Below are 25,483 nucleotides of genomic sequence, written 5' to 3'. Positions count from 1 at the left end.
GTCTAAAACATCTAGGGAGTTTAAACTATACAGAGACCAAACTATCATTTGAAACAAAACATAAAGATCTGTTCTTTATATGAAATTTCTTTAATATATTCTGCTTACCCAGAATGCCCCCTTTTCCTTTAAAGTGTTTGTGGATAGGGCATATAACACACACACCCACACGCCTTTTCTCACTGTATCTCATCATGGAAGCTCTCTCCCATTTTACCTCCCTGACAGTTTCTGAATTGAGCCTGGGAGCACACTGTCATTAAGGCTGACTTTCACCTTTGGCAGGAAAATGAATAGTGTATATTCACTTTATTCTATAAGAACCATTAATACAGAGCGAGAAGAGAAAATCATATTCTTTCTAATTTGTCCACTAAGTGATTTGTAACTATTATTTATGCCAGTGGACAGCATGACCAATTCTGTTCGAACTGCATGAATATTCCTAATCACTATCACTTGATAGTGTGTAGAGACATGTTGTTTATTATGTTCTGCAGGAAACAATAACAAATGAATGTAGTATGTGTGTACAGTAGTATCAAGGTTATCCATATAGCACAAGGTCAAGTAATTAGCAACTTTCTAAAAGGTACCTTCATTAGCTTCAATTAGCTGCACACTCCTCTAGTTACCGCACAAGAAATCTGATGCTGTGAAGCTGACATTTTAATTTGCAATGTAAAGCCAAGTAGCAGGCAGCACCAATTTCATCCTCCATTTGTCTTCTGCATCCTACCTAGAGAGGAGAGATAAAGACAGATAGAAAAGGAGAACAGTGGAGTGACACCCCTTCCCATGAGGAGGAATTGCGACTCCATCAGAGCACTGGTAATGAGTGGACTCCTATGGGGAATTCTCCAAATGGACTAATTTGTAATTGATTCAGTGCATTAATTACCGGCCTGGTTACGCCTGTGTCATGGTTAATATTGTGCCAATCTGACGAGGCTGGGAGGCCCGTCTGCATTGGGACTGTTCGGGGGAGGCAAACGTTATTCAATTATGGTGCACATATCGGTGGTGAGTCAAGCCTTAATCCGAGAATAATCACTTCCCCTTGCTCCTTTACAATGAGCTGATGTCTAGGAAAGGGGTGTTGGGATAGAGCACAGTCCTATGTCCATGGTTAACTACAGATACTTTTATCCATATCAACTTACAAGTTACAATTAAACACACAGTGAGCAACATTCAGTGCTTAAGAACAAGAACAACACAGAACTGTAATCGAAGCACTGGCCCTGTGGTTAGTGGACGGCTTCTTTACTAGCTGAGCCAAAGCTACCCGTCTTATTTCTCGGTGTTTAAATTGAATAATTTCTCTAATGGTGAGGAATAGGTAAATACAACCCACATTAACGAAACAGAACTTTGTCTAGTTTCAGGAATGGGAACCAAACTATAGTCGATGGCTCTTTTAAAGAAACCTTGAAGAAGTTACTATGAAATACTGTAAAAGACCTTTAACATAATATAACATAGTATTATAACACAACATACAATATGTCTCCTATCTATCAGAGAGAATATACTACCATGTGAAAAATAAATCTCAAATAAATAAACAGTTCAACTTGCTTCCATTGACATATGACATCATTTATGTGCAAAGCATAACATTGCATATTGGAATGTATCTTTTAATAAAATAATATGCAATAATACTTTGCCTCCTGGTGGAGATATTGTCATCCTAATGCTCTCTGACTGTGAGTGCTTTGGGAAAATTGTAGCGTATGAAAGGTGAAGGCACGAGGCCACATGGGTGAACTTCTCTCCACTGGCACAAATACCTTAATTGCAGAAACACTTAAGTGTGATTGGCTCAGAATGAATTCTCCCCCTTTGGAGATGTCAACAACATAACACATCCACCGATGTGCATGCGCGTTGTGATAACAGCAGTGAGCGCCGCTCTGCCCAATAACAGAATGCAACTATGGACCATATAGTTTTTAGCCTTTTGAAAAGCTCTTCTTCCACCTAAACAACAACTTTCTCCAACACTATTAAAAAGGCACCAGTTTGGCCTCTTTGTGTTTACCGCACACTGCAAAAATAAAATCTCACATTTAAAGGAACTGAGTGCTGTCCATGTGACTCATCAAAACAGAGTGTTCCATTTTTACTTACAAAACAAGTGGCGAGCACACAGTGTGCACTTATTTTTTCCCTTTATCAACTTTTAGTTCAACAACAGTCTGTTTTCAGCCCTGAGCAAGGGGAGAAGATAAAATAAAGGGCTCTCTCCCTCACAGCTGATTATATTTCTGCTTTGATCTACAGCGGCCATCCCCTAACCATTCTCTAAGAGTTTGGACCTAGAACAACACAACAAAAACAACACGCATGGCCCTGGGAGTAACCGTACTCCACTGTGGCCTTCGCTGCTTATTTTAGTGTAATCTGAAGAGCGCCCGCAGGAGCTCTAAATCATCTACAGTCTTCCTCTCTATGGGGCGCATTTACTGTCTATTTGGACAGGGAACAGTCATTCTCCAACTGAGGCATCTTCAGAAAATCCTCAGGGTATTCCAGTAGGCGTCAAAAAAATGATCATTGAATGAAAGAGTGACAGTGCTAGTTGGTCTCACTGTCATTTAGTGGGTCCTCAGTTGAACAGGGGCCCTGGGTGGGTCAAAATCCTTCGTATTAGATGTTTACAACATGGAAATATTACTATAGGATATTGCTTCTGTAATATTAAGAATAATTCTGTAATAGAAACAAAAGAAAAAAAAAAACAAGCCTAGCAGAAAATGATTTGATTATTTTAGCTAATTCCAGCGTTTTCCTGGGAGTCATTCTTGCCCTTTTGGCTGGATTTAAGTGACATATCCATCACCCTCTGGTGGTTCTAAGCTGGTCTTAGCACTATCAAATTAGGAGTCCAGTCAGACACTTTGATGCAGCGGGGTTGTCACACAGCGGTCCTGTTACTTTAGTCCTCCACTAGTGCCCCAGTGAGACTGTTAAATGTTACTGTGGGGGAGCCTCAGCCACGCTTAATGGCCCTAACAGCATTATTAGCTAATAAAGGTTGATGGGCCTCGCGGCTCTATAAATTTAGGAGGACAGGAGAAGAACCAGCGGTGACTGTGTTGAGGTGAGGTCTCAGCCTGGGAATTTATTCATCTCCCTTGTTTTGCTCTATCCAGGCTCAACCTGCATACAGTAGCTATCTTGGTCAGGTTTTTAAAACATGGTGCTTTTGTTTACACTGTGGGTCTAAAATGGACGGATGACTCACAAAATAGCTCCCGATTCCCATGTTAGTTGAGATGTGAACATGACAAACATGTAGGTGCAAGGCTGGGTGAGAAGAGCGAAGTGGTCGGCTTTTAAGTATTATATTATTATTTCAATGATTTGTTTGCGTCTCAAAGCTCTCACAACAAGAAGGATCCAGCTTCAAATCCATGGATCAGCTCGGTGCCTTTCTGTGTGGGGTTTGCATGTTCTCCCTATGTCTGCATAGGTCCTCTCTGTAAACTCCTTCCAAAGACATGCATGGGTTAATTGGAGACTCTGCATTGCTCATAGGCGTGAATGTTTGTCTGTCTCTGTATGTCTGCCTGTGATAGACTGTTGACCTGTGTGACCTGTGTACTCAGACTTTTTAATGGTCTGCTACCAAAATGTCATACAGACGAGGTTTACTGCAAATGTTTAATGGATTTAAATCTTTCAGCTGAGCCGTCAAAGAGAATCTGTTTTTCAAAAACACGAATGCACATTAGCTCATATATTTTCTGGTATTTTTTGTTGTATTACATGGAAGGAGGATAGTTTTATACATATATACTAACTTTTCATGGAGTGGATGAGTTTTTTCAGAATGGAAAGATAAAGGATGCTTTGACTTTGTGTCCTGTCCTTCCTTTATATGCTTTATAACATGCATTTATGATAGGTGAAAATTTTCTCTCAGATGGAAAGACAGCACACTCACAATTACAAGTATAATAAGTACATTAGTTTAGTTAGCAAGACAGACGCAGAAAGGACACAATGAAGAGTTACTACTACTAGTAAACTCATCACATTTTGGCATTGTGAACCAAGAATTATCAGCTATTAAAGCTCAGTGTCTATCTTTCAGATAAATAAAGTCTCTTGGTAAAAAGCACAAAACAAAAGGGTAAACATTAGCGTCAATAATTTCAGACAACAGAGACGACAATATGGATAAAGACAGATTCTGAAAGTGGAATAATGTGAGAGCTCAGACAACATCGCCAACAATTGTTTTAAATGGCCCTTCTTATGTCCTTTCCGAGCTGAGCGACAGCCAAATAAAACACGAGCAAGAAAGGAAAAGAACTAAAAGCAATTTTATTTATGTAGTACAATATCACAAAGCACAAATGTACTTCAAGGGGCTCGGCAATCTGTATGACTTATGACCCTCTGTGACATACGACCCCTGAATCAGATAAGGAAAACTCCCAAGCAGAAAAAATATAAAATAAAAATAAGAGAAAAAAACTCAAGAACAGACAGAGCGGACATGCAATAGATGTTGTGTGTACAGAATAGAGCACACAATAGGTGATGTGTTGGCCTCTTATTCTGACCACAGAGGAAATCTCTGAAATTGAAGATAAAGGTCTTGCTCTCTCCACGGGGAAAAAGAGAATCAGTTTTCTGACCCACTTGGCTGTCCTCTATCTCTTTCCCTCCCTCCCTCAACCACACACACACACACACACACACAAATGCAGACTCGCGTACACACGAAAAGAATGGCTGTATCCAGCCCATGGAGTTTTACTTGGCAGCTGGACCCATCAGCATCTACAGTATGAACTGAACAAACCCAGATAACGATCATGTTTAATTAAGATGCTGAAGTGTTATGGTGGAATCGGAGCAGAACATTTGGAATGGATGCGACTCTTGCGCTGTGCTGCTTGCAGACCACATTTGGCAATAAAAGAAAAGTGACATACTGCGTTTGTGCAAATAAAACCTCACGACGACAACAAACTAAACACTTACAGCAAATACTGCTGTCATTATCGACTAAGTAGGACTGTGTGCTAATGTGTCCCCATGTGCTTTGGGTGTTGTGGTCTTAACGTCCATAGGGACTTAGAGTTTTAGAGCTTAAGTAACTTTGTCCACCTACGTTTTCCACATTACATAGTATAAAAGTCTACGGATGAGAATGATATCTAAACATATCAGATATAAACTAATACGTGTTAATGAAGATGAGAGAAAAATGCTGGATTTACCAAGAACACCTTAAAAAAAGCATCTGAAGAGCTTTGACCTGTACTTTTCCAGACTTTGGAGAGATGTTTTAAAAGGACATGTTATCAAGTTGAAAGGCAGAAGCAGAAAAAAGTAATCCTGTGCTTTTTAGTGAAATGTTTTCCGGCTCTGTGGAGACGGAGGCTGTTGTAAGGGTACTACACAACTGTGTGTGCGAGTGAGCGTGTAAGAGCATGTGGGTGTTGGCATGTTCGTTCTTAAGTAGATGGGACATGGGGGGAACAAGTTAGGAGCAGTTACACGCGTCTAAAAATGCTGAATATTTGAATTGTTTTAATGGACATCTCCTGTATAAGTGCTTCATACGTAGACGTTCACAAGCAGAAGCTGGAGCTGCGGCACGATCGTCGGTGTCCTGCAATGTGAGATATTTACGGCGATCTATACTAATGCACTGAGTTCCCTCTCTCCTCCTCTCAGAGAGTCTTAATGCGTACGTGTGAAGGTGGTTGAAATTCAGTGCAGAAGAGCAGCACAAGAGCCACGGCTTCATCAGACCATGTGGTTAAATGATGGCTCCGTCTACACAAACTAAGTTTTGCAAAAGTTACATCCGGAAGTCTAGACTTCCATATCAGCAACATGGCGAATCATCGCCACCGTTCCCCAAACCCGTTTAGTGCGCCTCCATTCAAGTTTCCCTCTGTGTCGTTCTCTTTGTCTCCCTCTCTTTTCATTGCCACGTCTCGTCGCGCTCACTCATTTTTGGGAACTTTCTCATATACTGTAGATGTAAAGAGCCGTAAATGTCAGACCAATTTTGCCTCACAGATAGTTGTGCACAGAGCTAGACAAAACTATGTAATTATAGTAGTACTCACTGGTCCATTAGTGATAAAGACATGATGGCTCACATGGGTGGAGCTGGCACTGTTAGCTCCCCACAATGCATTCATTTCACTGTAAAAGCTGCAATTATACTAAAAGACACTCTTTCTAATTCTCTATCTCTTATGCAGTTTCTTTATGTGTCTTTTTTTTTCCCCTCTATACACTCATTCTCCGCTCCTTCCCATCTCGTTTGCCATTCCTTTATCTACGTTATGTCACTGTCAGGCAATGGGATATTATCTGCATAAAACAGTGTCATCAACTCAATGAGCAATTAAGTTATTCTCTCATCTGTGTTTGGAGGAAGTTGAAAACACCCTGAATGGAACAAAAAATGTTTCCTCCCCCACCACCTCTGTCACATCTGTGTCTCTTACGCTAATGGGGGTTCTGTTGGTTTCTTTTGTGGCTTCTCCTCAGCTGACACAGCAGTACTTTTGGAAGACGAAGTAGGAACAATGCGAGTCCACGAAATAGGCCGGGCTTAGCCAGTCTCTATTCTCTCCTGTCTAGTCCTAAACAAGTCCACACAGGCTGATGCCCACCAAGCAAGAGAAGCTGAATCATGGGCCTTTTGCTGTTTACCATGACCAGCAAGGAATATTCAAGCTAAACCGCAATGATGGAAAACTACTTTGACTCCACCGGGCACAGATTTGTCATTATGTCTTTGACACGGTTTTGTTCAATCTGCATGGCTTCGTAGCTCCAACAGGAGCGGTTCAGATATATGCAAAATTCATGTACAGCCTGTTTGAAAAAACCTGATCGGTTCTCTGAATCTCAGAGCTGGCGACTGGAGAGTTAGCACAGCCCATAGAGCCATAATAGACACTTTTGTGGAAAATATGCAAAGGCTGAAAAATAAATAATAAAATAAATAAATAAACAGATTTATCATTTAAAAGTCTCAAACAGCATGGAGCCAGCACTCTGCTGAGAGTAAGCTGACTCACCAACTTTATTTTTCTCGTCATCTGGTGTCATTTAGAATTAAGTAGCCTTAAAAAGTGGCCGATTTGATGCGATGAATCAAAGGCTGAATATATTGACTGATGTTCCTGACAGTTAATGTCGAGAAACGTGGAGCCACGTTTTTATTCAGTCATTTCCAGTACCTTACATGCTTTAATTTTAAAAAAATACCTTAGGGGCTGAAGCATGTGCATTTTACTGTAATGCAGTGACACCCCAGTGAGAGGATAATTTCAAGGACACTTAAAAATGGAAATGTGTTTGGAATTAAAGAGAGCAAAAGTTATTCTTCCTCTCCCTTTAGTAACTCTGTGTTTTATCTCATTACGATTTTCTTTCATCAGTCTTTTTGAAAAGTTAAAATGTGTTTCTGGGGTATTCTGTCCACACTCGCTTAATGGTTGTTTGATCTGAAAGTGAATGTAGAAGAATTTGTGCACCTCCACAGTTATTTAACAGAGGCTGAACAATATGAAGATATTATTCTGCATTGTCCAGATTATCGTGCATGGTGCAAGATGTTCAGTGTGATGCATGTGGGTGGGTGACTGCCAGACAGGAGCCAAAAAGGCCAATAGCCAGCAACAGAAAGTGATACTTTGTTTCTGTTTGACACTTTGTTTTCATCGCTTCCAAGTTAATTTGGCTTGCACGGGTCAGCGCCCCTGACCGCAACACTCTCGGAGGCCACCCAGGAACCCCTCATCCCACCCAATTTCTCCTGGCTATTTATTCCCAAATACCCACTAGTGAAATTGGCTGAGGGCTAATCAACATTTAGCTCCTCCGAGTGTGTTATTACACAGCAATTGATGGATGGTACAATTACACCCTGTGTCACTTAGCTAAATGGCTATGTAATCCTAATGAGTTTTTATTCAAACACTGACTAGTTAGTGCACGGAGAGCTGGGGGTAGTGGGGTAAAAAGGAAGTGAGGATGGAAATGCAAAAGGAAGCCGCAATAACCTCTGCAAAGGGGGAAAAAAATGGAGAGAGGAGTTCTGGGTAAACCAGTAATGAAGTAACATGATAAATGTGCGTTGCTTTTGTTAATGGGGACAACTGCACTACAGCCTGGTTAAGATGCTAAGCACTTCTCAACTTGACTTTGAATGCAAATGCAGGACGCTAAAGTGATTTGTCAGAGTGAAAAGTAAAGTTTTTTTGTTGCACATCTTGGATATAACCCAGTTAACCAGCCCAACCAGTATGGGAACTCTGTCCATACTGGATGATTTACACCCTTACAGCAAGTGTCAATGTTCAAAACCAGTTGGAAATCAGTGCATGTCATACTGTAGTGAAGCAAAAAGTAATGATATTCATACACCCAAACGATTTAAATTAGGTAATACAATATATTATAAACTGTACAACACATTTTCTCATCACTGAAGTGAGTTCAAAGTAGAACAACTGTGTGGATGACGTGTATATATAGACATTAAACATTATGGTACTACTGTAATTCATTTATATTCATGTACAGTTTTACTGCTAAACATAATATAACATAGTTTTTGTTTTCATGTATTAAAATAAAGCTACTTTCCTTCTAACCAAACTACCAAGTGTTGACAGGTAAAGAGAGAGAGAGTGTACCAAAACTGAACAGAAATGAGTGAGTAAAGCTCTTTCCAGCCACTATGACAGAGCTGATGGATGGTTGCAGCACACAAAGTGATACTCCACCAAAAATCTCTTTCAGGTATGTAACACTCATCCCCTGTAGACTTATATTTGCTGTTGGAGAATGGAGGTTGTAGTCGACATGGTTTCACAGTAGCTGCAACAAATTCCCACATTGATGTTAAAATGGCTGAAAAATGCAAAGAATCTTTTTCAGCTAACTCGACGTACAGTATATGAGTTTGCATATACGAATGTACAAGCAGCCTATGTGGACAACTGGATTGATTTAAACAGGAGCCTGTCAGAAGATCGTAAGATGCCCAGCTGAAAAGAAGTATCCTGTGAGGACACGTATGAAATATGTTGCAAGTTGAAATCACGGCTCGGCTGTGAAACTTTAGTTGTAGACTGCAAAGGAGTACGCTATTGAGCTACTGAAGGTTTTTTAAAGTTTGGAAACAACAGAAAAATCTGGAAAGAATAATAAAATAACCTGGTAGAGACAAAGGTCTTACTACAGACAAAGAAAACTAAAAACTAATAACACTGTTGTGTTATTATGCACAGACTCACCAGCACAGGCTGAATGCATATAAATGTGTGTTAGCGGCGGGGTGCTTAAATAAAGCCCGAGAGGATTAGATGTGCTGGTGGCTGTTTTCAATAAGTGCTGTTATCAATATGGTCTTGTTAATGAGGAGGACGGAAATATTGTACTCCGGCCATCTAAGCCTTAACACGAGCCTTTCTTGAAAAGGACTCCCTCATCTAAGTCACAGTGGGTGGAAATTGATTTCGATCCTCCTGAGAAGCTGGTCTGTATCATTCACCTTTTTGTCAGGCTTCAGAGGAAGGCAGATATGAAGTTTGAAAGGCATCACAGACACCGGGTGGGGTATTGTCACATCCCAGTTCTGTTTCTCCTCTCCACCGCCTCTCTATTCAGTCTGGAACTGCTCTGCTACGATAAGCACTATCACCTATGGTGTGTGTGTGTGTATGTGTGCACGCACAGTGGAGCGAGAAACTTTCACGCATTCGCTGCTTCGCTGTCTCCTCCAAGACAGCATGATTTATTAAATTTGCCCTAATGCAGCCACATCCTCGGAGCATGATTAGTTTTCACAGTTGTTTAAAACCCCCTCCTGTACGACTGCCATAGAACTGGAAACTACTGTTTACTGATTAAAAACAGCAGCATTCTTCCACTGCAATCATGTTATTGCGCCCGTGTTTCTTTATGTGTTTTAATGCAAAATACTCACTGAATAACTTATTATGCTTAAATTATAACTTAAAATAATAACTTTGTAGATCAAGGTTGTGTTGACGCTTTGGTGGATGCAATACAGTTCTGCAGTGTGAAGATATGTGATGAACCCCTGTTGGTTTGAACACACTGAGCCCAGTAAAACAGCAGTTTTGTGTCCTCTGTAATTCTTTACAGATTTCTATTTTTACACTAAGTACCATTATAAAACAGGTCAGCACAGCTGCCGGGTTAGATATGTGTCTACTTTGCTGTTTTTTTTTTTTATCCTCATATTGCCCTCCACAAATCCTACAGGTCAATAAAAATGGAAAGCGTGTATTGGCTCATTTAAGGGACAGCAACTATAGACAAGCAGAGGAAAGGTTTGTTATTTCTTTCCGTCAAGCGCACAGACATGTAATCTCTCCCTTTCTGCGTTTCTCATTTCACTGCTCTATCAGCCCAGATCATTTTTAAAAGACAGGGGAGGAAAATGATGTAGGCTGACCAGCAGCGGGATGGCGAGCAAGAAAATGTATCTGTCAGTCAAACAACAAGACAGGTTTTAACCCCACAGCCCTGCTTAATACACACACACACACACACACACACACACTTGCAGAAACAGATAAGACCAATTGCTTTGGTCAATTTGTAGGAGGGGTGGTTTAAAATGGATGTCACCACAGCACAGGGAAAGTTTTCATATCATTTACAATAGAACGCACACAGTCTCACACATATGCACACGCCCACACACACACACAAACGAGTACAGAATTGTACACAAACATGACACATCATCAGCCTCGCACTATCTATTTCTTCTTTTCCTGCAAAAAGGGAGGAGAATCATCAATTTTCAGGTGCTGCTGTCTCCACATAACACATGCTCTTTTTCTTTATATGCACTGACAAGCAATCCATTTGGTGACTACCAGAGGTGAGAAAGGAAACGTGGACACTAGAATACTGCTATCAGGCGATAACAATGTAAAAAAAAACAACAACGTAGCCTACTAAATGTCAGGTAAGTGTAGAAACCGCACAGTAGAGATCTCAGCTGAGGCCTGCCTGGTCTTTTTTGGTGGATTTTCCTGTAGTACACACTAGCAAAACAGAGACTGTACATGAGAAATGTAAAAAGTAAGGTACAGAAAATCACTGTAGATATCAGCGAGGAAAATATTTCTAGGGACTCTTTAATTTCCCACGTCTTCTTAAAGACAACGGAGAGGAGTCCCCGGTTAAACTCTTTCACCCCATTTTCCCTTCCCTCTCTCCTCGGGATTTCTTTTTCTCAATGGTCTCACTTCCCGCCCCACACTGTCCTTCTTCGTGTCAAATTAAAGTGATGGAAATGAACTTGAGGGGACGCTAATTGCAATTGTCAATCCAATCTAGGTCGGGGCTGAAAGACAGGGGCTCCCTAGCACTTCATCAGTCTTCATTAATATTGAAGGAGTTTGCTGAGGAGCAGGGGGCCAACGTAATCTGCACTCATCTAACAGTGCATCAAAAATTAGGAAGCTGGGGAGGGCACCAATGGTGCCTGAGGGACGAATGTGCCAGTCAAGAAGATGTAAGAAGAAAGATGTCAAAGGACGGGGATGGGGAGCAGGAATAGATGCTGCTTTCAAATGCTGTGGGAAAGAGCATTTGAAAGCGCATTCATATATAACTTTTCAATCTGTCTTAGAGTCAAATGCTGAACATGAATGACGCATCAAGTAGAAATGGAATGTATGAGGGTAGTAATGGTAATTGGTGATACTCTATAGAGTACTATAACTTGCAAACACTGATGACCTTGCTGTAAATCTTGTTGTATTATATGTCTGATTTAGTGATGGCCTTTGCTCTACCTGCTAGCGAACGCGTTCTGTGTTTGAGCAGAGTAACAATGGTAACATTGCTTAGGTTGGCCCAATTGCTCTCGAGCTTCCCGGTGGCGCCTACATGTTGGTTTTATACTACGTACACATTTGAGGTGTTATGTGAGGAAGCGATTTCTTTTAGAAAACACAAAAAATTTTGTTCATCCTCCAAACACCATTAACGTATGATAATTGCCCTTTTAACCATAAAGCAATGCAGGGCCAAGACAACTGAGCGTGCTCACACTTCTACTTTGCTTGAATTGAGGCTACTGTCTCCTGTCCCACAGAAAAATCGTGAATTAGACAGATTGAGCAGATTTCCTGGCGATTTCCTGTAGACATGAACTTCTGTCACAGTAAAGACAGTTAAGTCATTTTTGCTCAGTGAAGTAACGAGACATGTCCAACCTCTAGTCGCCCTTTAGTCTCTATTATTCCTGCTCACTGGTGCATTAATGGAAGTTCCATCTGGTATGCATCACTATGACAGCTGCGAGTGTTTTGAACGTGCACGGGGGTCATTTGAACAATTCGCTCAAGTGTCACAAGTGCCTTAACACATTAACAGACCACCACCCTTATTTCCTGCCTCTTTAGTACAGCACACAAACCATTCGAATACAAATGCGACCAACAACCACTGCTTACGCTTAATGTGCTGCATTGACGAGTGGTCTCAAAAAGGCCCGATTGGTGCATTCAGTTTCTTGTGTTGTTCATTACTGTACCTCTCCGTCCTCATATATTTTAAAGATGTTGCTGAACAGTGTTCTAATCATTTTCTTATTCCACATTTTTAAATAAAATAACCAAGAAAAGAATGAAAAAAAAAAAAGAGTAACTGATTGATATGTTAATGTTTTATGATACATAAAAGAATAAAAGAAGATAAAATAGAAATGGAAGAAAGAGCTTGCAGAGAAGGTATTTCTTATTTTACACAGAGTCTGAATATACAGTTTTGGTCTTGTCTCTCATAAATAACACAAGCCCTGACAGAAATATTAAAGCTGCCACTTTGTACATTGTAATTCAATTTGTAATTTATTTATTCAACTACTAATGGAGGTGGGGACGTGGTGAATTGGGTTGACGAGAAATCTGATCATTGCTTTAATAATGGGGGTATTAGATGTTTACCAGTGACTGCAGGCGTGGTAAAACAAACAATCTGCTCTGACTATGTGGCTGTGAGTTCCTACTGAGACTTGAAAGAGGGGAGGAGAGGGAAACATTTAATTTTATAATTATAGATCCATGCATGAGAGTGCATGAGAGAATGTGATATGAGGGAGAAGAGAAGAGTGCATTTCACATTCCTCTGCGTTTCATTCACAAAATGAAATGAAGTGTTGATATGCGTCCAGCTTGTCATTTCAATTTCTTGATGCACGTATGTCCAGTATGTTCGTGGAAAAACATCGCAGACAGAAGAGAATATGGATAAAGTAGTGATGTGACGAAACACTGGCAACGTAAACACTGCATGCAGTTGAATCTCACTGTTAGACGGGTGGTTTGAATGTGAATGTGTGATAGAGGGGAGAATGCTTCGGTGCTGAGTTATTAATCACAGTACGAATGTTGATTCATCTGTCGTGGAGGCAGTTTGGAAGATGGACTCTATTTATTGCTAAAGCCGTTTGAGGGACTTTGGGAGGCAGCCATCCATCTCTTAGCTATCTTGAAAAGAAGGAGCCAAAGCACAGACATCAGTTTCAATCACTTCCTAGAGACAGGTGGTATGGTAAGCTGCAGCATTTTTTTTTTCTTCACTACTTCCCTTCTTCCTTACCTCAAGGTGAAGCTTGTCCTCCCTGGGGAAGCATGTTATTAATGTCTTTTATAATAATAATAATATTCCCTATAAATACACACTCCACCCTGCCCTCTTGCTCCCTTGCTGTTTGGCACCCTGTGTTCCTAATTAGCATCTTCAATTAACCCATGTTAATTGTGAGCCGTGGGAAGGTAGAGGAACCCGGTAAGTTGGTGCCACAGGGAGCTGTTTTGTAAATGAGTGGTGATGGAATGTAGCCAAGTAAAGAGGAGATTTTTGTTAAACGCACCTTTAACCTCGACCTGAACATATCACCTTAATTTTAGCTTGTGCCTGTGACACGTTGCTAAAGGCAAACCTACTGTGGGAGTGTGTGTGCTGTTTTAAGGAACAAATTGGTTCTGTGTAGTTAAACAACAATCACACATGGGTTTTGAACTCCATCTCTACCCCCTACCATCTTTTTTCATCTAAGTCAGTGGGGCCTATTACCTCTGCAGGAGTCTAATGGTAACACTTTACCATTCATTGCTCCTTCACCGGCTCAGGTTTTTTTTTTTTTTTTTTGTCTTGCATCACAGGGGGTTTTGTCAGCGTTGCTCTCCACAATGCAGAACACTCAACAATTCTGTTTTGTTTTTCTGCTTTGATCATTTTTTATTTTTATTTATGGCCCATGCATGCTGCATACATACAGTAAAGAGGATGAGGTACCCTTACATTCACCTAAACAAATAATTTTGCCATATTAACATTAAATCATGTTGTAAGGAGCAAAAAATGAGCACATTCCTTGCTGTGTTGAGGGACTGCCTATTCTGCAAAGCCTCTGTAGCCCAGTGCATTCTCACAGCAATATTGGCCCATTAATGCAGTCAGCACTTCAGTAAAACACCAAGGGAACTCCCCAGTCCCCCAGACAGACTGGAATCAATTGGAGCTGGATGGTGTAAGCAGTGCAGTGTGCAGCTTGCATAGTCAAGAATGATGTTCTTGAGAAGTGGAAGGCCCACAAAGGTGAACAGCAGATGCTGATTTCACCCTAAAAACAGCATCGTTTTCCATTTCTCGTGTAAATTCTCTATAGTAACCATGTTCTAACTTCTTATTACTATGCTATTACTGCTCTGGCCGTTAAAGGGGCAGAAACTGTCATCACCCAGTGCTGAGTTTGCATTTGTACAAAAGTGTCCATCAACCCAACATAGAAATAAGCATTTGTGTAAGCAGTTCTAACTCAGCTTCCTCACTCAAGAAACATATAGTTCCTCAGCATCAGAGCATGAAATTCATCCAATTCATTATCCATTAATACTGCTAAAACCCCCTGTTACCATGTGCCATACCTATGTGAGCATTTTCTCAAAGCGATTCATGATCGGTGCCACAGGATTTTTCTTTCTTTCTTTTTTGTCGGTGACTCTGTTTAATCAAAAAGATTTACCAGTTATTTGGATTTTGATTGGTCCATGCCTCAGACCACAATGGTGCGAACATACAATCAGTTAGACACTGTGAGAGGAGAGGAGGTCTGATTATCCCTGATTAGAACAACTTTTCTGTATGCTTATCATTGGCGGTGAAGACACTAATCTGAATGCTGATTGGTAGAAAAAGATCTCAGTACAGGGGATTTTCTGGGCATCAAGGTCAAATGAAAAGACGGTGATTACAAAGTTCACATTCTGAACTTTTCACTCAGTTTTAGGTAGTTACTGATAACTGGATTTATGGATGAGTATTATTATGTACTGATAGCTGTACATCATACAAATGACTGTAATTACCCCTAAAATGTGGTAAGAAATACAGTGTGTGAAATGCATTTTTGTTGTCTATTCTTCAGTTCAGAGCAAATGTCATGTTGAATGTATGAATGTCATCAATAATTGACAATTGACAAAATGTAATTCAAATTTTTACAAAACAAAAGCATGTACAGTATATTCTGTCTACTTGATGCATACAGAACCAGACTTTTCATCTATCTAGACCTTACTCTGAGGAAGGTGAGGTCCCGACTGCGGTCGATGCTCGTGATCTCAAGGTTCCCCATTACGACTTCACAGTTCTCGTAGTATTTCCTCAGCGTGCGGTACTGTTGCTCCAGGTCCGACAGAGTACTCAGCTTGTTCTCTGTACCCGCACATACTAGAAAAACGAGAGTAAAAGACAGATAAGACAGTGTTAATACAGCTACTGTACATATATCCAAGTCTTCTTTAACAGTCAAAAAGCTACTTTGTGTGATAGTGTGCCAGACGTGCTGTAGAAAAAACAGTCCAGGAGAACATAGTCTCGGCATCGCTTCATAAACAGTGTGCTGCTACACCTGCTCAGCTGACCTGGTCATGTAAGACCAATAATTCACTGCACCCCCACTACACCTCAGCCTCACCTTACATTACTCCTCTGGGCATTCAGGACAGAGGAGAGCTCTTTAGCAGTTAGCCGAGCAGGTTACTTGACAATTAATTAAATGGAATCATACACCTTGTCTTCCCACACCATGACGACACAAGCCATCTGCCCAATCAGCTGGTGCTCCCTATTCTAGCATGACAACATATACAGGTGGACGAGGGGGAAGAAAAACTCAAAGGACATTTCAACATCTGTGTCTTGATTCTTGTTGCAACTATCAAACTGGTGCAACTTTTGACATTGTTGCACATTAAAAACAACACAATGTGCAGAAATCATGAGCCACATTCACACACACGTAACACACCCTCATTTCTCCCACATATTTTCTAAACCTGGAGAATAGCACCCAACTTAAAGATATGGACAATAACATTTGATCCTCTGAAGCATTTTAATTTAGTTTCATTTGTAGTACCGTGGCATTGTGGTTTCTCCCACCTGCAAACTCCTCTTCACGCTTGATGACAGAGGAGCCATCAGTGTGACAGAGGGGTGACGGGTCCTTCCCTGAATCTTGTCACACTGTCACCCATGAGCTGTTACCTCTCTCTCTGAACACGTCCACCCTGAAAGATCTTTATTGACGCTTTGCATTTTAATTCAAAGATCTCCTGCACACCCTGCTATACACTATGCTTTCCTCTTACACCTTATATCTGCCTCAATTCAGCCTGAGTGTTTGCACTCCACCACTCCTCTTGGCTAGCAATAAACTAGGCCAAACTCATTTACCCTTTCCCCCCCGCACAGGCACTCTGTGGCAAAATCTTTCAATTCCATTTCCCATTTACTTCCCATCATTACACCACAGATACATATGAGAAGAAGATTCAACCTCAAGGCAACACAGGCTGCAAAGACAAATGAGATTGTGTTTAAGCACTTCCACATCTAAGCAGATATTTGATAAGTGGAGCTATTCCAATGTGACCTGGACAATACCCATACGAGCTGGTGGTGATTAGCTAGGTTGCACATAGAATAACGTGCTGCTCAGGAATGATATATGGCAGACCTGGGTGTTTTCAATAACAGTTAGCGTGGGCTTGACGCTATTGGGTGGTGGAGTGAAGGGGGGGTCATAAAGTGAGGATAGGTGTAATAAACTGTTATTGCACCCTTGGGGCAGGGCGCCGAGATCCGAGGAAAGGGCCATTGTGGCATGTGATGTCTAGTGAAATTCACTTTTTTTATACCTTCCTCAAGCATGCCTTCAGTAAACCTGCTGACTTTTAAAACCTGACGGGTGCTATGTGAAGCCTATAGGATTTTTTGTTGTTGTTGTTGTTGTTGTTTTTTTTTTTTCCCATGCAGGATTTTTAATGAAATCCTATAGCTCCGCATGATCCTGAGATGGCGATGACTGCCAAGTGAACCACAACAAAACCATCTGTGCTGTGCGGAGCGTCTATAGAGGAAGTGTGAACTGTTGCAGGTTTACTGCAAAGCTTGGTGATCCTACTGGTGATATGTCTCCATGTGTGTGTATGAACGTGGGCAGGCTGTAAATAATAGACCTCAGGATGTATTTTCCCCCTCTTGCTGTGTGATCGAATCCATTTGTCTCCGTGCTCAATGTTACATCGGAGCCTGTATATTACAGTAAAGGTTGTATATCTTTGCGCTTTATATCGGGGTGACCTGCCTACCCAGAAGGACATGCTCAAGACACTGAGTTGTCTGATGGCTTTAGCTCTGATGGAGGAACAGCCCACAAGACCAGATGAATCTTCATATTATTTAAAAGTCAAATACAATACAGCTTTATCTGTTTGATAGATTTCAGTTGCAGGTGCAGCAGGGTGTCCCAATAAGAATCAATGTCTTTGTTCCATATACACTGTACATACAGCATAGAGTTGCCTGTGTAAGTAAATTGATCAGTTTGCAGGGAATTTTATCTAATCTCATTTCATCAGACGTGATAGATGAGGGCAATAAATCATGATAATTTAGGATTTTAAGAATATATAATTAATGAAAGGATCATGAGTCGATGGGTTGAAATGTATATCTGGCTCAATGTATTTGGTCTTGAAGACAATTTGCTTTAGTTTCCTGCAATGCTGTGACGTAGAGAGTGACATTAGGCTTCTTTATTCCTTTGGTAACCTGTGACAAATGCTTCCATGTGTCAAAAACAGACAAAACCACAATGTAACCAGTCTCACAGCAAGTCAATGAGTTTGTTACATGAAAACAAACAAAAAGGACGTTAGCAAAGAGACTGAAAGGCCCCTGAGCTGCATTTTCGTCAATTTTAATTTCATAAATATCCTCATCGTGATTGCATAGGCACTGCATTGCTGTGGTTTCTACTCCTTGCCCAATTCATTTCATAGTTAGTGCACACAACAACTTCATCAATAGTGCCTTGTGCGATTATTGAATGCCTATAAAGCTGGTGAATCTCTGAGGTTTATAGGCCTCTGCCAAGGAAGCCAGCAAAAGGTCATCCCAATAGCCAGTAACTGACTGAATTAAATGAAGTTGCAAATGTCACTTCTATAAGTAAACACTGTCAATAGCTGAGCTTGCCTAACGTGCCTCGAATAAACAGTAGGACCTTGTACAAGTTAAGCTGAAACGCTGCCTCGCGCACAGCAAAAATAACCACAGTTTTTGTCCGTTTCTGTCAGGCACACGAAACAAAAAGTGCACATCTGAGTTCTGAACTGTCCTTTGTCCCCTAATGTCCCCCAGATGAGCTTTGGTGGCTAAGTATGAGTTACAAGCCACTGCTTCTGATGGTAATCACGGCCCAGATTATCGTCCATCTGCTGAGCGGCTTAATAAGCATCAGAAACAATAACTAGATGAGTGTTCGTGATGATGGCACGGTCCAGTAACACTAACCTCCCACTGCCCTCCGAGCTCTGGTCACCTACCAACAATGCTGTTGCTGTCTCCATATGGTGTATCATAAATTAGCATTTATGATTTCGCTGGTGCACACAGTCAACACCTTGTGGGAGTTTTCCACAGAGGGTAACCTGCACCTGAGTGTGTTTACAAAAGCTGATTACATTGGAAGCACTGTATCTTATCTATTACAAATTTCACTAATAAGCGGTCCATGAGTATTATCATTACATTTACTTTATTGTTCAGCCTCCCCCACTGTGACAAACACTTTTTCCTATTGGAGACATCCATTTTCAGTAATCAAAGTGTGATGGTATGGTACCTGCTTAGCACCTGCAGTCAGACAAGAATAAGAAGTGGGTAAAAAAATGTGAAACATTTAGTAAGTTGAGATTATTTTCCCTCAGGAGCTGACAGATGCCAAAACAGAGCTAAAAAGAAAATAAGAGTAAATATTCATCTTACACTTGTCAGGTTGCTAGAAACACAGCTTCAAATGCATGCTAATGCGGCCCCGTGAACACTGAATGTATAAATAGGGACTGATTGCTAACTTGAGAGCCAAAGCAAATTTATAAGGCAATATGTCTAATAGGCCATTCTATAGGGTTAGCAATTACAGGTAAACTATTTCAGACTACTGTAGCGCAGTGCAATTGTTTAATTTTATGTTCAATATCATTGTTAACGGTTATCATTGCAGCTGAAGAGTCAACATTCATGTAAAATGATGTAACTTCATACATGTTTCACAAAGAAAAAGTGACAGTGTTTGTGGGCACAACTGCTCAGCGCAATGACCAAAAACAATGACAGCTGCACTCCATACATTTTTTTTCTCATAACTTCTGTATGTGAGTAGAATTTAAACTTGTCTCCAGACAAGAGAATTCCATCCAAGTCACAGGGGAATGATTGCATGACGCATCCCTTACTACCCCAAATTCTTGAGCAGCATCGTCTCGACTGAAAGCACCATTGACAGTGTATCTCTTAGTGAAACATTTAGACCCTAAATCTCAACAGAAGAAATGCGTATGTCAGAGTTTTGATTAATGCAAGCAACACACAAGTTATTTTAGATTACAAAGAGTCTGGGATGGATTGCTGAAGATCAGAGTGAATGCTTACTGCTTATTGAGTTGATAAAGTATTAATTATTGATGCTTTTTAAAACCTTTCCAATCCGTCCTATGTTTCCATTTACCATGTGGGGATATACCATAAATTAATAAAAATATTACTGGAAAAACTGGGATTGCATGTCTGAAGTGGTCTTTCTACAAAATTTTGAATGGTCAATAAATGTGCTGTTTAAGATTTTTATCATCATTTAGGTTTCGTTTTTCAAACACATCTGCAACCTGCTGTTACAGCAAATACAGTTTTGCAGCATTGACAAATGAAACTGTTCTCCAAGCATTGATTTTGTGTCATTTATTAATGGAATATTATAGAGAACTGAGAGGCTTTCAGTGAGTACACTGCAGAAAATAAGCAATGGCTATGAAAGCTGTGGTTATAACTGATAATTTTAATGTGCTAAACTTTAAATTTGGATGTTTACAAGGACGAATACACCGGTAACTGCTCTATGGTTGGCTATCAAGCACAAATTAGGTTCTGTGATTAGTGTTGGGGACTCTGTGCTAATGTAAAGATTGTTTACTTCCACATGAGGAATATTGCTAAAATTAGGAGCATGCTGTCTAAAAGTAAAGCTGAAAAACTATTTCATGTATTTGTTACTTCTAGACTGGACTACTGCAACTCCCTTAGGATCTCGCAAAAACTCCTTAAAAAGCCTCCAGTGAATCTAGAATGCTCCAAAGCGTTCTGGCCGGAATTAGCAAGAGATCAATCTATTACAAAATGGCTTCAGATACACAAAACCCACCTTTTGGAGTGGCCCCAAGTATAGTATATGACTGAGCTGAAGCAGTTCTGTAAGGAGGAATAGCCTTCTTGAACATTGTATAGGTCCAATCCACAGCTAAAGAAAGTGCTTTAAAAAAAACTGTTTTCCATTGTCACTTTGCATGACTGTGCTTTCTTAACTTGGAAATACTGTCTTTATACTTGTGACTTTAGAAAGGCTCTATTGGATTGTAAGGATTATATTGTATATGTCACCACTGAGGTTGTGCTTCTTCCTTTCTCTCTCTCGCACCTTTCTGCAGGCATCATTGCATCAGACACTGATATTTTGTCGCATCCTTTAGTGTCACGTTTTGGACGCAAATATAGCCTTTAGTGTTGGTGTAAGACCAACAGAAATGTCAAATAACGATGTGAGACATAGGGTCTTGTAACAAGACTGTTCTAGAAGGTACTTCTTTTATCGTTGACTTAAACTAACACTGAATTTTTTGAGCCTAACCCCAACACAGCTGTCTTTGTGCACAAAGCCAATCCAACCACGCTGTTTCCAACCTGTAACCCTATCACTTATGATTGTCGTCATGATGACAGGTCTGACGGGACTCCGCCATCTTTCCCATGGTGTCAAAGAGTGATGCACCTGGTGCACCAATTAGTGACGCTAGAGGGTATCTTAAGCATTAATATGAGATGAGAAGTAGGAAGCTTCATTTTGTGACACTGTGGGATAAGAACGTGTTGAAAAAACAGTTCTATCCATAATTGCTGCAAAAGTGGATTTGCTATAATGGTGCTTAACAAGTGCTTGCAACTGCAACTTATTCAGTGTCTCAAATCTGTATGTGACATATGTGGTAGCATCTTTTCCAACTCAGTCATTTACTTAGGATGATTGTCCCTGAGCACGAGTGCATGACTACCAGCTGCTGATACCCCACCATTATAACAATTATGCTTCTGCCACTGGAGGGCAAAATGAAGCAGGTTTAGTGAAACGCTGACGATAACAAACACATACTATAATTTATGGTGGATTTCAAAACTAAACAGCACCAAAAGCACCTTGCCGATTTTTCTCTAGAGCTTTCAATAAAAAAACAAGGAGGGTAGATATTTTCTTAAGTGGAAGAATCCGCTGCTGTGCCAGCTAAAAACCTGATGCAGTCAATAACAGATCCACCAGAGCTGCTACGGACAGTGCATCAGGGTTCACCCACAGTAGCTATATGCTTTCAGAGTTTTGTTTGGTGTGGGTGAGGTGGGTGACGATGGAGTCTGATAAACTTTTCGATGATGAGCCACATCAAGTCTATAAAGGCAGGTGGTGCAAGTTCAGCTTCTTGAGCAGGGAGAAACGACCATCTTGTCAGGCACCTGTACACTCTTTTCTTGAACTGTACTGCAACAGCATTTCGATTAAATATCATACCAAATATCATGGAAGAGATGTTGATTAAGCTGGAGATGGCAACTTGTTCTCTCACTCAGACTTTTAAAGCTTGTCTAATTACAATAGAGACCCTGCAGCTCACTTTCATAGTGTTGATGATATGAAAAGGGTTAAAAACAGTTAAAACAGTAAACAGCAGGTTTATTTGCAGCATATAAATATGTATACAGGAATAACTAGATGTATATCAAGAACACATGGTTATTTATATAAGAATGTTTTAATCAATATAGTATTACAATTACATTTCATCTGTGCATGTAGCTGCACATGTGCATTCAAGGCTATGTTTGATTACTGTACTTCTTACCAAAACCACCTGAGTTTCTTTGAGCTGCAGGCAGAACTTTTCCAATCATGGACAGTTTTTAAATTTTCCCAAGAGGCTTTGCCTTTCCTCTGGCAATCTGAGAAACTTCCTGCGAACGCAAGGTGCAGTGGAATTTATGCTCTTTATATGCTAATAGTAGAAACAGCAAACCCCTGAGGTGGCTCATATCCCAATAGTCTGCCAAAGAGAGACGGCTGAGCAATGGGGTCAAATGAACAGCTCACATCCTAAATTGGTGCATATGTGTGTGACAGTGTTAGTGGTGTGTGAAAGGCAGAGAAAACTTGATACGTGTGCATCTTTGAGGTGGCCTTGAGCTATTCTGTTTCGAACAACATGCTGATGAACTCGACTAGAACCCAGGGGGTGATCAGTAAAACAAAACACACACCCACAGTGCTGCATTGTAAAGATCTAATTTGGATTATTATGATTTAGATTCACACAGGCACTCACACAAATCATGGCGTGTGCCTTACATCTACAAAGGCTAAGAATGATAAAGGGAAATAAAAATATAACTAAACACACAAACACACTCACTGTGCTAACCACAAAAGTGAAAAAAATAAATCCATCCATTGTTGAAATGCTTCCTACATCCTTTATCTCTATATCACTTGCCCTGTGAGGGGTCATCAGGGGGCTGGAGCTGATCCCATCTGAAGGTGGATGAGACATACAGTACATCCTGGACCAATGTATCATAGGTTTGCTTCATAGGCACAAGTAACTATTGACATTCAAATCCACATGCATCAGCAGTGTTACAGTTGCAAATTACCATAACCTGTATATCTTGTGGGTTGAAAGTACACGGGTGTAGGAAGAACATGCAAACTCAACATAGAAAGCTCTACCTGGATCCAGCAGTTTCAAATTTAGAATCTTCTTGCTGTAAGGTGACAATGCTAGCTATTATACCACTGCCAGCCAATCTATATTTAACTGAACACTGTGTGAGTAATGGCTATTGCTTTTCAGAGGCAAAGGTGGCCGGGCTGTATTGGAGTTACACCGTTAGGAAATCTCTTATTAGGGAATTCATGTTGAATTGTTGGTCATACAAATTATTTTGACAGGGCAGAGAACAGGCTGCATTTTGCCTCCTATGAAGTGGCCCTGTTTCATTATTATCATACCCCCGAATCCCAATTTGATTCTAATTTTTGTATGTGTATGGGTGTATCTGATTTTCAATGGATGTTTCTGATCTGTTAAGCAGCAATAAATTCAGGTTACATACATACACAGTTAATCATCCGCTAAGATCCATTTAACACACTTGATGTAAATTAAGTGGAAATGGATTTAAATTGTGTTATCTGGTGATAGTGAGGTTCTGATTTTCTGCACTTGCTGTGGTAGATTAACTATGTTTATACATTAATATATCACAGTCAGATAACTGCTACCTTGTGATAATTACTATGTTTAACAAAAACTATGGCACAGATAATTTCACATCAGAGCTGTTGTATTGGTGCCAATAACTGAGTGATGACAATTTCTCACAGATGCACTAGCCTTCTGATAAAAAGCTGATCTTTGCCTCGAGTGGAGGGGATGATTATTTTTAATTTTAAGAATAGCACTGTCTTCCTTCCTGTTTCTATTCCTTTATTTAATAAAGCAATATTACTTTGTGCAGAATAAAATAATGCAATATGTGGCCAAATCTGATGGATGGCACATAATGTGAAATGCAGAGTTCAGCACAGAGGCCAGTGCTCTCACAAATGGTTTCATTTCTTTACAAAAGTGTTACTGGAATAGATACAATACCGACACTGATGCTAAAATATTACAAGTACAACCTTTAACATCTGCTTCTACCTTTGTCTCCTCTCATCGCCTGCAAGTTCCGACCCCAATCTACCCTCAATTTGAATTTTTTCATTTCTGATTTTTTGCATGACTTCCTTTATATTCTCAACCATTCCTTCTACTGTATAAATCACAATCAGTTCAGTGAGTCAGATATTTACTGAGTGTACCTGGAAATTGTTACAAAAAACAAGATGCTCACAACGTAAGGGTGGTACCTCTGGGAGTCTTCCAGAGGTCATCAGTCTTCATAAAGCAACAAAAGGTGAATGAAGGAAGAGTTGATGAAAGGTATCTAGTTAAAAGGTGATGTATCTTTATTTGATCCCGGAAAAGAAAACACCAGCTCCATGTGTGCTGTCCCCACAACACCTTACTTTGCATTCATGGAGTCTCATTCCCATCCTGAGGTGTATCGTCTACTGTTGGCCACTAAACACCACCAGGGCAGCTGTGTGTTAAGCACACTGCTGAAAGGCTGCTCAAGGGTAGTTACTGAGGAGTGGGAGAGTCTAACTCACATTCCTTGCCCACAAGCCTTTTTCCAGTCGGTCTGGGGATAGGAACCACTGACCTTCCACATACAAACCTGGTGCTCTTGCCTCTGGGCTTCCACCACTTTATTTCTCTCACTGTGTCTCAGTCTGTCCTTCTCAATTCAGGTCCAGGTGTTGGAATTCATTCCATCCTCCTTTCACAGAGTGGCTGAAATCCTTTCCTAATAGTTTTTTCCCCCTTTTTTACACTGCAACTGAAATGACACTCAATTAGGCCAGCTAGCTAGTCAAAGTATTGCCTCATATCCTTCATGCTTCCATTGCAAACTGTTTTCCAGCCCCCATGTGTAGTCCTACCCATGAATCTTAATCTTGTACCCATACAGTTGTCATCAATTATTCTGGCTGCTACTGCTAACTGTTCCCCTGCTTCCCATTTTTCCCCATTAAAAAAGCCTTTTTTCCTCCTTGCTGCGATGGAATTGCCTTGCTCGCTTGCCTGGGAAATTATTTCTCAGTAGGCTTGTGGTCCTTTCCACAGGTGGAGAGTGAATGCAATTGTGTATTTCT

At 40.5% G+C, this 25,483-nt stretch overlaps 1 protein-coding gene across 1 annotated transcript in view; it reads right to left on the bottom strand.

Moving 5' to 3' along the window:
* Nucleotides 1-25,483, bottom strand: part of LOC113172631 (receptor tyrosine-protein kinase erbB-4-like) — a 234,711-nt gene that overhangs the window by 107,245 nt on the left and 101,983 nt on the right. Inside the window, exon 2 of the mRNA XM_026375601.1 lies at nucleotides 15,635-15,786. Within this exon, the coding sequence (XP_026231386.1) occupies nucleotides 15,635-15,786 (152 nt within the window). The remainder of the gene's footprint in view (nucleotides 1-15,634; nucleotides 15,787-25,483) is intronic.

Source organism: Anabas testudineus, chromosome 21 (genome assembly GCF_900324465.2).
Source record: "Anabas testudineus chromosome 21, fAnaTes1.2, whole genome shotgun sequence".
Taxonomy (NCBI): domain Eukaryota; kingdom Metazoa; phylum Chordata; class Actinopteri; order Anabantiformes; family Anabantidae; genus Anabas; species Anabas testudineus.
The sequence above is the reverse complement of the archived record's forward strand: the minus strand, read 5'-3'. Positions and strand labels throughout refer to the sequence as shown.